Genomic DNA, 14247 nt, shown 5'->3' with positions numbered 1-14247 from the left:
GTACTACTTTTAATATTCTTTTATAAATTTTATGGATTATGTATATCTTAAAAAAAAAAAAGGTTGCCTGAAACCTACCTTTCATTTCTAGTATCTGTGTTCATTTAATAAAATTAAGCAAGTTATGTCAGTCCTGCAGATAAATTAAAAATTCTATCAAATAAAATAAAATAATCAAATGCCTAATGCTTTTAATGCTTTTTTTAACCTTAGTAACTTCAAAACAGTGATAAATGTGCAAACCCACATCATTTCAACTGCCAATGAGTGCACCTTCCAGCCCAGCAAGTCAGGCTCAATTTTGTGGGACTTTCAAACCTGCAAGTATATTCAATGAAACAAAAGTTCATTCTGCACTATTTATATCCTTAATGTCTATTCATTTTCTGTCATTGTCCCTGCTCCATTGCCTTCTTGTCTCTGCCTTCAAATAGCATCAGTCTCCTAAATCTGGACCTAAAAACATTTTCAATCATCTGCAAAGCCCTATTGCTTTTCACAACTATATTCTATATCCTCTGATCTCTTACTGACGAACACCAAAAAGAAAGACTAGCATACAAGATGGAAAATTAAATGAGCTCCAGAGTCTGGACACAGAATGTCTTGCTTATTGCTAATGACCTACATGACCTTGTAAAATTTATTTTTGAATGGTATGCCTCCATTATTGGTGAAAAAAATAAAATGTTGGCTAATTTGATCTCAATGATCCATTCAACTATTTGCTGAACAAAGAGATACAGGTATCTATGACAGAGCTCAGACACAATGACATCATGATTAGTTAAATCATACTTTCATTTAATAGAGTATATTTTAAAAACATAAAACTCATGTCCATAGGGAGGTCACTGTGAGAACAGATAGGCAACACAACCCTAATAGATACTTTTCTCATTAAAGTTTCAGTTCTACAAATCCAACTAATCTTTACCACACCTATATTTTAATTTCAATATGTTTCTAGAATTTGTCCATTTTATTACTGTGTAAGGAAGGAATCTGTGGTAACAAAACACATCTCCCCTAGGAGAGATGAAAAATCCATGCTATTTTTACATCAAGGCAGTTTAGAACAAGGTATGAATTGAAAGTAGTAATTCTTTCAGAAGGTGCATTCTGTTTCACACCAAATTGGGCCATATACATTATCAAATGATTCCAGCATTATAGTTATGGGAGAGTGCTTTAAAATTATACATCAAAGAAATAGTTCTGTTAAAATCTCTCTTAATGGGAACTGCATTAGCTAGAGTTGCTGTCAAAGTAATAGCCTAGTAGAATTGCTCATTTTTTCAGACTAACATACTTCAATAGACATACTAGAGATAGAACATAAAGTCATATAATTCTACAAATATTTTATTAGGCAGAATGTGAGATTCAAGTGTAGGCGCAATGCATCAAAATTTATCCTATAATTACCACTTGAACAATCCTTCCACAAAGGCATGAGATAAAATAGTTGTCAACTCTAGGCCAATATGAGAGACAGTGTACCATTAAACAAAAGCAGAGGTGTTGTACCTAAGCTTCCACTCTGAACTGATTTCTCTTAGAAATAACATCTTGAGTTCTAAAGCCAATGCTAAAACAGAGAATCAACAATTCAAAATAAACTCATTCTTCTGTGAAGTAATAAAAGGGTGTGAATTTTTAAAGGATGTTCAGATGGTCAAAAAGAAAAATGACATTAGCCTTGGAAGATATCTATAACCAAAAATTTTCATGATTAAATAAGTGTCACATAGTGTAAGGTCCCTCTTAAAAATTTACACTACAGCTGGGTGCTGGTAGTACACATCTTTAATCCTAACTACTTGGGAGGCTGAGATTGGGAGGATCACAGTTCAAAGCTGGCCCAGGCAAAAAGTTCTTGAGATTCCACCTCAACCAATAGCTGGGAGTGGTGGTCCTTGCCTGTCATCCTAGCTACGCAGTAGGCTGAGATAGGGAAGATCACAAATCCAGGCCAGCTTGAACTAAAAAAGGCTATGAGACACTATCTCTACAGAAAAAAAAGGGTGTGGTGGTGTGTCCCTTTCACTCCAGCTATGGCAGGAAGCTTAAAATAGGAGGATCGTGGTCCAGGCTGCCCTGGGCAAAAAACGAGCCCCTGTCTCAAAATATCAGAGCAAAAAGGGCTGGAAGCATGGCTCAAGTGGTAGAGCATCTGCCTAACAAAGATGAAATCCCAAGTTCAAACTCTAGTACCACCAAAAATAAAGAGAGAGACCTGTAGTAAGGAAAACTTACTTAACCTTTACTTCTGATTTCCCCAACTCTGTTTAACCAATGAACACTTTGCTCTCTAACAATGAGCAATACTTCCTGACTGCACACAAGTGGCAGGTACTCGTCCATGTGCTTTAGGAAATTAACTTATTTCATCCTCCTAACAAACCTATGTGCCAGGTACTAGTACCACCCCCATGTTACAGAAGCATACACTGTGTCAAAAAAGGTGAAATACCTTCCTCAAAGCCACACAGTAACTGGCAGAGCTGGAGTTTGAACCCAGGATAGTCTGGCTCAGACTTCTCTTAATCTCCAGGATACACTGCTACTATGTAATACCTATTAGAATTTAAGGACCTAATGGTTTCTGGAATTTATGCTGGCAAATGCTGGCATATATAATTTGTATTTATGCAAAAGGGTAAAAAGGATTTCATAGGAAAAGACTGTGAGGAAATAGTCAAAAATCCTAGTTAACTTATTTGTGTTTTGCTATAGGACTATGGAAGATTTTTTTTCCTTTAAAATTTTACTGTACAAGTTTCTTCAAAAAACTCATATTAATAGTTCAATTTTACTGAATGCTTACCATATGCAAGAATCAGTTCAAAATGCATCCCATACATTAACCCATCAAGTTTTCATCTCCTTAAAATGAGTACTATTATCTCTATTTTACAGATGAAGAAACTGAGGCTTAAGTGTCAGTGGTTTGCAAAGCATGAAGTTAAAACTTCTTTCATAATAATGATTACAATGTTATTTTCCATTTTCATTGTCCTGACTTTTGCACTGATCTTATTTTATCACAATGGTGTTAAAAATGTTGCACCTTGGCACAAATCAAGGGAGCAACAGTGCTGAACTAGCAGTCACTGTATTTTTTTTCACTCACAGTTTAAGAACAGGTCAGTATCAGTTAAGAAAGCCCTTGATACAGCAGTAGAAAGCATTAACTTTATTACACTTCAACTCTTGAAAGCATGTCTCATTAACATGCTGAGTGACAAAATAGGAGGGCCATGTAGCACTTTTGCTGCATGCTCAACTATGCTAGCTACATCAGGAAAAAGCTCTGAGGAAACTGAGTAACAATGTGAACCAGCTGCTCTTCATAGAACACTATTTTTACCTAAAAGAGTAACTGTCTAACCACATCTAAATGGCTGTTCAGATAAGGGGTAGTCTTTGCTGGACATTTTCTCAAAGTAAATTAAATGAGACTATCACTTGAAGGAAAACAAATGACACTGTATTTGTTGTCACTGATAACATTTAACCTTTCAAGCCAAAATTAGAACTTTGGAAAACAACTACGACAACCAAGAACTTGATACCTTCCCACTATTTAAAAATCTTTCCGATGAGGCTGTTTGTGACCTTAATGGATGTGCAGTGCTTGTTTCTTTAAAACTTAGTACAAACTCCATGCAGGGCAAAAAGACTTAAGGGAAGGCTTGCTAGAAGCTTTTGGAAAAGAACATTGCTCCTGCTTCAAGGAAAGTGTTCAGAGGCCAGCCCAGTTTCTCTTTCTGAGCAGTGTGACATGAGGCTATGCAGCCTGGAACTACTACAATGATTCCAACCCCAAAGGGAAGCCAACCTCAAGGTGAAGCTGACATCTCAGGAGGCACAGAGGAGGTGGAAGCAATAGACAAAATATCCCAACAGCTGAATTAAGTCTCTCCTAAAAGCCATCCTACCTCAAGACCACCTAACACAGCCTCCTAAATGCCAATGCCATGTGAGTCAGGTATTCTGTTACTTACGGCATACAGACTCCTAAAATGAGGCATTCTTTTCAAAAATGAGGATAATGTAACACTCATAATCAAAGAAAAATTTTTACTATGAAAATCCACACTGAATTTATATAGTCTCATATGGAAATAAAATTATTTTAAATTACCTTTTCAGTGTTCTTGTATTTTTCCCATCCTTTTAGCATTTTCAGCCATTTGGTAGTTCTTTCAATTTCCAGGTGCTTTTGCTAAAATAAAATTGAAATTCATTGTTATTGGTTGTTTGAATTTTCATTATTTACAAATTACAAAAAAAGAAAGAAAATGCTGCTAAAAAAGTTATGCTATATTAAAGAGAAAATATTCTATTTAACTTTTTGTAAGTTGGATATTAATTGTCTCAATAGTATTCCAAGACTAAAGTTAAGAATTAAAAGAGGGGATTCCAAGATGGTGGCTAGAGGGAGGAAGCAGAAAGCATACCTCCTAAAGTAAAATATTGGAGAGACACTGGAGATACACCTTACAGGAAAAACCACTGAGAAGAGGCAAAACTTTGACCCCTCCACATCTGCAGCCTGCGCAGCACATCTCCACTTCATGTTAAAAGGAGAAACCAGGAGGGCACCCGGGCCACCGCCAGACGCCAGCAACCAGACGGCTTGGGAAGTCGTGGACCACAAGGTGAGCTAAGTGGTACACGATACTCCCACAGACAACCCTGGGGCAGATCAACATAGCCCCCTGGACAGACTGACCCCCACCCAGGGAAAAAAAGAGAAACTGAGTAATAAGCACTAAGAACAATAAAGACATGTAGCAAAGAGGGTGGGGCGCTCTGAGCGCCAAAGAGGAGGGGAGGAGAATCCCTCACAGAACTGTAAATAAACAGGCTGGGCCGGAGAAGGCAGGAGTGGCAGCACACATCCAGCAACCAGGCGCAGGAAAGCTTGTAAAAGTGGCTGAGGGAGGAAAATTCCACAGGAGAGGGGAAAAGACCCACTTTCCATGTGAGCTGTAAACAAATATGCTGGCCTGAGAAAGCGGGTGTAGTGTCACCTCCCCCAGTGTGTTTGGAAAGGGGAAAGCTTGTAGAAGCGGCTGGCACACAGGAGAACTCTGAGTAAACAGACCAAAAATCGTATGTTCTCCCTCATATGTGGACATTAGATCAAGGGCAAACACAACAATGGGATTGGACTTTGAGCACATGATAAAAGTGAGAGCACACAAGGGAGGGGTGAGGATAGGTAAGACACCTAAAAAATTAGCTAGCATTTGTTGCCCTTAACACAGAGAAACTAAAGCAGATACCTTAAACGCAACTGAGGCCAATAGGAAAAGGGGACCAGGAACTAGAGAAAAGGTTAGATCAAAAAGAAATAACCTAGAAGGTAACACACACGCACAGGAAATCAATGTGAGTCAAGGCTCTGTATAGCTATCCTTATCTCAACCAGCAAAAACCCTTGTTCCTTCCTATTATTGCTTATACTCTCTCTACCACAAAATTAGAAATAAGGGCAAAATAGTTTCTGCTGGGTATTGAGGGGGTGGGGGGGAAAGGGAGGGGGTGGAGTGGGTGGTAAGGGAGGGGGTGGGGGCAGGGGGGAGAAATGACCCAAGCCTTGCATGCACATATGAATAATAAAAGAAAAAAAAAAGCCTGCAGGGCCAGGTGAGTGTTAAGCTCATGCCTGAGATCTGCATAAATAATGCCTCCAGCAACAGCAGGCTGACAGCAGCAGGCAGGCAAGCCACAGCCACAGATAGCCATTCATAGACCTGTCTCCAGACTCTTTTTTTTTTTCATTTCTCTCTCCCTACCTTTGATGAGACAAAAACCGAACTATGCCTGCATGCTGAAAAACTTACTGAAATTGTATTGCATTTGAACTTGGGACACTTTGTGGGTTTTTTTTCCTTTTGTGTGGTTTTGCTTTATTTTATTTTTCCCCTTTGATGAGACAACTACAGAATAACATCTGAGGCACCATCTGAGGCTGAAGGACGAACACCAAAATTATTAAAACTGAAACTTTATTGCATTTGAACTTGGAGTTTTTTTTATACATATTTTTATTTATTTATTTATTTATTTATTTTCAATCCTCTATCTAATGCCTTTTCAACTTATGGTTCATTAGTACACTGTCTCTCCCTGTTTAAATCTTTGAAACTTTTTTAGTTTGTTTCTCTGTTTTGTTTTTTTCTACTTGTTTATTTGTTTTTCCCTTTTCCTTTAACTTCTTTGCTTTCCATCTCCTCTCACCCTTCCATTCTAAATATCACCATTGTTATTATTACAAGCCAGAAAATACTTAATTGCACACAGTACAGGGACAATAACAACAACAAGGGCAATGACGGGAAGACAGAAAAAACAGGGAAACCAATTTCTCCACAGCAAAAAATTAGTACATGAACCAGAGGGAAATGAAGAAAACACATACTCAGACCCAGACTCCAACAAAATGAAGATAAACTATGCCAAAGAACCCAATGAAGCACACAAGAATAATCTAAAAGAAGAAAAACTACAGTTACTCAATCAGAATTTTATAGAGATGATACTGGATATGGTCAACCAAAATGTACAGGAGACACTCAAGAAATTCCAAGACAACAAAAATAGAGAATTTGAGAAAGCACAAGAGGAAATAAAAGAAACCATAGAAGTACTGTATAAACACCAAAGTCAAACAAAGAACACAATTAATAAAGAGATAAGTGAACTCAGGAAAAAATAGATAACATTACAGAGGAAACGACCCAGGATATGGAAAACCTCAGAAAAAATAACGAAACAGAACTGCAAAACAATATGGAAGGCCAATCCAGCAGAATAGACCAAACATAAGACAGACTCTCAGAACTCAAAGATGAAATGGTAATTAAAGGAAAAACTGAAAACTATTAGTTAAATACTCAAGACTTGTGAAAAGGAAATGCAAGAACTCACCGACTCCATCAAAACACCAAACCTGAGAATCATGGGCATCAAAGAAGGAGAAGAGGTGAAAGCAAAGGGAATGCGTAATATAGTCAACAAAATAATAACAGAAAATTTTCCCAATCTAGAGAAAGCTATTTCCATACAGATGCAAGAGGCCTCGAGAACAACAAAAGACCAGATTAAATTAGAACTACCTCACGACATATCATCATTAAAACAAGTTCAGAAACTAGGGAAAAAATAGTGAAGGCTGTACGAGAGAAACCACAAATAACATACTAAGGTAAACCTATCAAAATCACAGCAGACTTCTCAACAGAAACATTAAAAGCAAGAAGAGCTTGAGGAGAGATCTTCCGGGCACTGAATGAAAATAACTTCAACCCTAGGATACTCTACCTAACAAAACTATCATTCAAAATAGATGGAGCAATAAAAGTCTTCCACGATAAGCAGAAACTAAAACAGTATGTGACCACAAAGCCACCACTACAAAAGATTCTTCAAGGGATTCTGCATACAGAAAGTGAAACCCAACATAAACGTGAAAGGACAGGCAGCACCAAACTACAGGAAAAGAAAAAGCAAGAAAGTAGAGAGTAACCTCAACTTAGGCACACACAATCAAACCTTCAAACAACTAACACAACTAAATGACAGGAATCACCACATACCTATCAGTACTAACGCTTAATGTTAATGGACTTAATTAACCCATCAATAGGCATCATTTGACCAAATGGATTAAAAAGGAAGATCCAACAATTTGTTGCTTACAGGAGACCCATCTCACCAACAGAAATAAGCATAGGCTTAGGATGAAAGGCTGGAAGAAGATTTACCAAGCCAATGGCCCCCCAAAACAGGCAGGAGTAGCAATACTTATCTCTGACAAAGTAGACTTCAAACCTACATTAACCAAACGAGATAAAGAAGGACATTCCATACTAATAGAAGGGGAAATAGACCAAAAGGAAATAATAATCATCAACCTATATGAACCCAATGTCAACACACCCAATTTCATCAAACATACCCTGAAAGACCTAAAAGCATATATAAACGCCAACACAGTGGTTGTGGGAGACTGTAACACCCCATTATCATCAATAGATGGTCATCCAAACAAAAAATCAATAAAAAAATTGAAGATCTAAAATGTACCATAGATCAAATGGACCTAGTTGATGTCTATAGAACATTCCATCCAACTTCTACTCAATATACATTCTTCTCAGCAGCCCATGGAACCTTCTCCAAAATAGATCATATCCTAGGGCACAAAGCAAGCCTCAGCAAATATAAGAAAATAGAAATTATACTGTGCATTCTACCTGATCATAGTGCAATAAAACTAGAACACAACAACAAAAGTAAAGACAAAAAACAAGCAAACACCTGGAAACTGAATAATTCATTACTTAATGAAGAATGGATAATCGATGAAATAAAAGAGGAAAAAAAAAAGTTCCTGAAAGTCAATGAAAATGAAAACACAACCTACCGGAACCTATGGGACACAGCAAAGGCAGTCCTGAGAGGAAAGTTTATAGCCATGAGTGCATATATTAAAAAGACTGAAAGATCCCAAATCAATGACCTAATGATACATCTCAAACTCCTAGAAAAACAAGAACAAGCAAATCCCAAAACAAAGAGGAGAAAAATAATAAAAATAAGAGCTGAAATAGAAACCAAAAAAACCATACAAAGAATTAACAAAACAAAAAGTTGGTTCTTTGAAAAAATAAACAAGATCGACAGACCCCTGGCAAACCTGACTAAAATGAGGAGAGAAAAAACCCAAATTAGTAGAATCAGGAATGCAAAAGGGGAGATAACAACAAACACCATGGAAGTCCAGGAAATCATCAGAGACTACTTCGAGAACCTATATTCAAATAAATTCCAAAATCTTAAAGAAATGGACAGATTTCTAGATACATATGATCATCCAAAACTGAACCAAGAGGATATTAATCACCTGAATAGATCTGTAACACAAAATGAAATTGAAGCAGCAATCAAGAGTCTCCCCAAAAAGAAAAGTCCAGGACCTGATGGACTCTCTGCGGAATTGTATCAGACCTTTAAAGAAGAACTGATACCAACCCTCCTTAAACTGTTCCACGGAATAGAAAGGGAAGGAAAACTGCCTAACACATTTTATGAAGCCAGTATTACACTTATCCCAAAACCAGGCAAAGACACCTCCAAAAAACAGAACTATAGGCCAATCTCCTTAATGAACATTGATGCAAAAATCCTCAATAAAATAATGGCAAACCGAATTCAACAACACATCAAAAAGATTATTCACCACGACCAAGCAGGCTTCATCCCAGGGATGCAGGGGTGGTTCAACATACGAAAATCAATAAACGTAATAAACCACATTAACAGAAGCAAAGACAAAAACCACTTGATCATCTCAATAGATGCAGAAAAAGCCTTTAATAAGATCCAACACCATTTCATGATAAAAGTTCTAAGAAAACTAGGAATAGAAGGAAAGTACCTCAACATTGTAAAAGCTATATATGACAAACCTACAGCCAGCATTATACTTAAAGGAGAAAAACTGAAACCATTCCCTCTAAAATCAGGAACCAGACAAGGATGCCCACTATCTCCACTCCTATTCAACATAGTACTGGAATTCCTAGCCAGAGCAGTTAGGCAAGAAGAAGGAATAAAAGGAATACAAATAGGTAAAGAAACTGTCAAAATATCCCTATTTGCAGACGACATGATCCTATACCTTAAAGACCCAAAAAACTCTACTCAGAAGCTTCTAGACACCATCAATAGCTATAGCAAGGTAGCAGGATATAAAATCAACATAGAAAAATCATCAGCATTTCTATACACTAATAGTGAACAAACTAAGAAAGAATATGAAAACAATTCCATTTACAATAGCCTCAAAAAAAAAAAATCAAATACCTAGGTGTAAACCTAACAAAGAATGTGAATGACCTCTACAGAGAAAACTATAAACTTTTGACGAAAGAGACTGAGGAAGACTACAGAAAGTGGAGAGATCTCCCATGCTCATGGATTGGTAGAATCAACATAGTAAAAATGTCTATACTCCCAAAGGTAATCTACCTATTTAATGCAATTCCCATCAAAATCCCAATGACATTCATTAAAGAGATTGAAAAATCTTCCGTTAAATTTATATGGAAACACAAGAGGCCATGAATAGCCAAGGCAATATTCAGTCAAAAGAACAACGCTGGAGGTATCACGATACCTGACTTCAAACTATATTACAAAGCAGTAACAATAAAAACAGCATGGTACTGGCAAAAAAACAGACATGAAGACCAGTGGAACAGAATAGAGGAACCGGATATGAAGCCACACAACTATAACCAACTTGTCTTTGACAAAGGCACTAAAAATATACGATGGAGAAAAGACAGCCTCTTCAACAAAAACTGCTGGGAAAACTGGTTAGCAGTCTGCAAAAAACTGAAAGTAGATGCATGTATAGCACCCTATGCCAATATTAACTCAAAATGAATCAAGAATCTTAATATCAAACCACAAACTCTAAAGTTGATACAGGAAAGAGTAGGAAATACTTTGGAATTAATAGGTATAGGTAAGAACTTTCTCAATGGAACCCAGCAGAACAGCAACTAAGAGACAGCATAGATAAATGGGACTTCTTAAAACTAAAAAGCTTCTGCTCAACAAAAGAAATGGTCTCTAAACTGAAGAGAACACCCACAGTGTGGGAGAAAATATTTGCCAGCTACACATCAGACAAAGGACTGATAAGCAGAATATATAGGGAACTTAAAAAACTAAATTCTCCCCAAACTAATGAACCAATAAAGAAATGGGCAAGTGAACTAAACAGAAATTTCTCAAAAGAAATTGAAATGGCCAAAAAACACATGAAAAAATGCTCGCCATCTCTAGCAATAAAGGAAATGCAAATTAAAACCACACTAAGATTCCACCTCACCCCTGTTAGAATAGCCATCATCAGCAACACCATGAACAACAGGTGTTGGCAAGGATGCGGGGAAAAAGGAATCCTCTTACACTGTTGGTGGGAATGTAAACTAGTACAACCACTCTGGAAAAAAATTTGGAGGCTACTTAAAAAGCTAAACATTGATCTACTATTTGATCCAGCAATACCACTCTTGGGGATACACCCAAAAGACTGTGACACAGGTTACTCCAGAGGCACCTGCACACCCATGTTTATTGCAGCACTATTCACAATAGTCAAGTTATGGAAACAGCCAAGATGCCCCACCACTGACGAATGGATTAAGAAAATGTGGTATCTATACACAATGGAATTTTATGCATCCATGAAGAAGAACGAAATGTTATCATTTGCTGGTAAATGGATGGAATTGGAGAACATCATTCTGAGTGAGGTTAGCCTGGCCGAAAAGACGAAAAATTGTATGTTCTCCCTCATATGTGGACATTAGATCAAGGGCAAACACAACAATGGGATTGGACTTTGAGCACATGATAAAAGCTTTAGTACACAAGGGAGGGGTGAGGATAGGTAAGACACCTAAAAAATTAGTTAGCATTTGTTGCCCTCAACACAGAGAAACTAAAGCAGATACTTTAAAGCAACTGAGGCCAATAGGAGAAGGGGACCAGGAACTACAGAAAAGGTTAGATAAAGAAGAATTAACCTAGAAGGTAACACACATGCACAGGAAATCAATGTGAGTCAACTCCCTGTATAGCTATCCTTATCTCAACCAGCAAAAACCCTTGTTCCTTCCTATTATTGCTTATACTCTCTCTTCAACAAAATTAGAGATAAGGGCAAAATAGTTTCTTCCGGGTAGTGAGGGGGTAGGGGGAAGAGGGAGGGGGTGGCGTGGGTGATAAGGGAGGGGGTGGGGGCAGGGGGGACAAGTGACCCAAGCCTTGTATGCACATATGAATAATAAAAAAATTAAAAGTAAAGAAATAAATAAAAAAGAATTAAAAGAAAATGCTACATTTAGGTAAAATGAAAGGGAAAGGGACTGTTTATATCTTCCAACACTTAAAAGCAAATCACCAAAAATCTTTGTATTCTATAAATTTTTTAAACATTTTGAAATATCTTCAAAATTTAATTCTTTTTTCTCCTTTTACTGAATTCTAGCATATTAAGATTTTTAACGATAGATTTTTTTTAAAGACTCAGATTTTATTTAGTTATTTAATAGCATGATTAATATATAACCAGCCCTATGCTAGAGAAGAATTATACAGAAATAGGCAAGGCAGAATTGTGGCCGTAAGGAGATTCCCCATGAGCCAGAAGGAACTGACACAGAAAGATATAATGCTGTGGCAGGGGCTCTGATAGAGACAGGAGGATAGCAGCAAGGTCAATGGAAGAAACAGTCAAAGCCACCTGGAGCTGTCAAAAGAAAATAAGCCTTAAATTAAGAACAGAAAGATTATTAGGATTTTCATGAAGTAGAATGTGGAAAATAGTAGTTTTCGAAAATGGGAATACATGTATTTCCGATAGCACCCAGCACTCTAGGGGGCTTGAGAAAAAGGGCTTAAAAAAAAGGAAATATCAGAAGGTGAGGCAGCCAAAGTAGGTGAGCATCTCGTGCGTCACATAAAATTGAGATCTGTGACAAAGCCAGGGAATGGGGGAGATGAGTGGCAAATGCTTGCACCTCACTTCTTTGGTTTCCAAGAGGAAAAACATTTCTTCCTAAATTCTGGGGGCTGGGAGTGTAATAAGTGTATGAATAAAAAGCAATGAAATAGGAGACTACACAGAAAAGGACATGGTTCTAAGAATGCACCTTATATTCAAGGACGCATGCTCCCTACAACCCCATGAGGTAGAACTGCTCCTCTCCATAATAAGGAAACAGGCACAAAGAGCTTGAGGGGCAGGTGTAGTAAGGGAAGAAGCAGGATTCAGAACAGGCAGCTGGGATCCACCTGTACTCTTCTGGCCCTGGCTGCTCCGTGTCCTCTGCCCTTATACAGGCAGTCACAGCTATGGGATGAAACAATGGTTCCTAGCTGCCTGGTTTCAATCTAGCCTTACACAGGCAGGCATTATGTTGGCAGAAGCCATACGCCCACCACCAGTGTTTTTACAACTACAAAAAAAGCATAAAATCCCAAAGAAAAACCTGAATGTAGAAAATGAGGCTTACCAATGAGAGTATTTTTATAGAATTTTATCTTTACGTATATTCTTAACACTCTTTAATTACTTTCTAACTCTTTTTTAACATTTTTAATGAAATTTTCATAACAAAAGATGATCGCTCGTGAGCAAGATATTGTTATAATTCCCATTTTTCAAAAGGCTAAGCACAGTCTTCATTACATTATTAGTGATAAAATGTTGCAGATGGTTCAAGAAATATGTTTAATTTTAAAACTCAGTGGGGCACTGAAATCTAATTAATGTTTCTGCTAAATATGACTTTAGAGAAGGCCAAGCTGTGAAAAATTGAGATTGATCTAAGCTTCCATTTGGTACTTTTTTGTTCTTCTGTAATTCCCCTCAACTTCTTCAAAGCATTATCCCTTTTCCCACCAACAGAAAAACTCCAAATAATTCAAGCCAACCCAAGAGTACAATAGCATATACTTTGCCAGAAACAACCCTGCCAAGATGTAGCAGGTCTCCTGCTATCTCTTTTTTATGACTATGAATTATCAAATCACTTTTGGAAGTAGTCTTGTATTTTTTTTTAAGATACACTTTTGTATTCTAACGCTAATCATGTATTACATTATTTTAAATGTTACACATTTTCATACTGCAAGGACAAAACACACACATACATACAATTTTAAGAATGTGTGTGTGTGTGTGTGTGTGTTGCCCTGGAAAAGCTCCCAGGTTCTAGGATTTTAAAATTATATATGAGAAGTTCAATCAAGTATACATGTTAACTCCATAATGCTGTCATTTCAATTATACCAGACTTGAATGCACATGAAAAGTTTTTTCCCACTGCTCATAAATCTGTAATTCATGGTTAAATAAACTTTCTTACCAAACATGCTGAAGTTAGTTTAATTATTCTAACAATTATTTTGAAGTAAGAAGTAACCGAAAACGTATGTGCCAAGTGCCAAGTGTGAACTTTAGTGCCTCAGAAAAATAGGCTGAGGAATATAAACTCCCCAACAGCCAATAACACCCAGTCAAAATTAGAATAAACAGTGTATCAGAATCTCCATCTAAAATTCAACAAATACTTTATATACTCAATGTATCCAAAACAACTTCCCAAACATGCTGTTGATACCCTTTCATTCTCTGACATGAATTAA

The 14247-nt window shown here is 37.1% G+C and overlaps 1 protein-coding gene across 18 annotated transcripts in view; it reads right to left on the bottom strand.

The window, feature by feature from the left end:
• Positions 1 to 14247, bottom strand: part of Usp6nl (USP6 N-terminal like) — a 226794-nt gene that overhangs the window by 49949 nt on the left and 162598 nt on the right. For all 18 annotated transcript variants that reach the window (XM_074056661.1, XM_074056664.1, XM_074056662.1 and 15 more), the window contains one exon: positions 4151 to 4231. In XM_074056661.1, coding sequence (XP_073912762.1) covers positions 4151 to 4231 — 81 coding nt within the window. The remainder of the gene's footprint in view (positions 1 to 4150; positions 4232 to 14247) is intronic.

Source organism: Castor canadensis, chromosome 15, assembly GCF_047511655.1.
Source record: "Castor canadensis chromosome 15, mCasCan1.hap1v2, whole genome shotgun sequence".
Classification (NCBI taxonomy): domain Eukaryota; kingdom Metazoa; phylum Chordata; class Mammalia; order Rodentia; family Castoridae; genus Castor; species Castor canadensis.
This window is presented reverse-complemented; position numbering and strand designations above follow the sequence as displayed.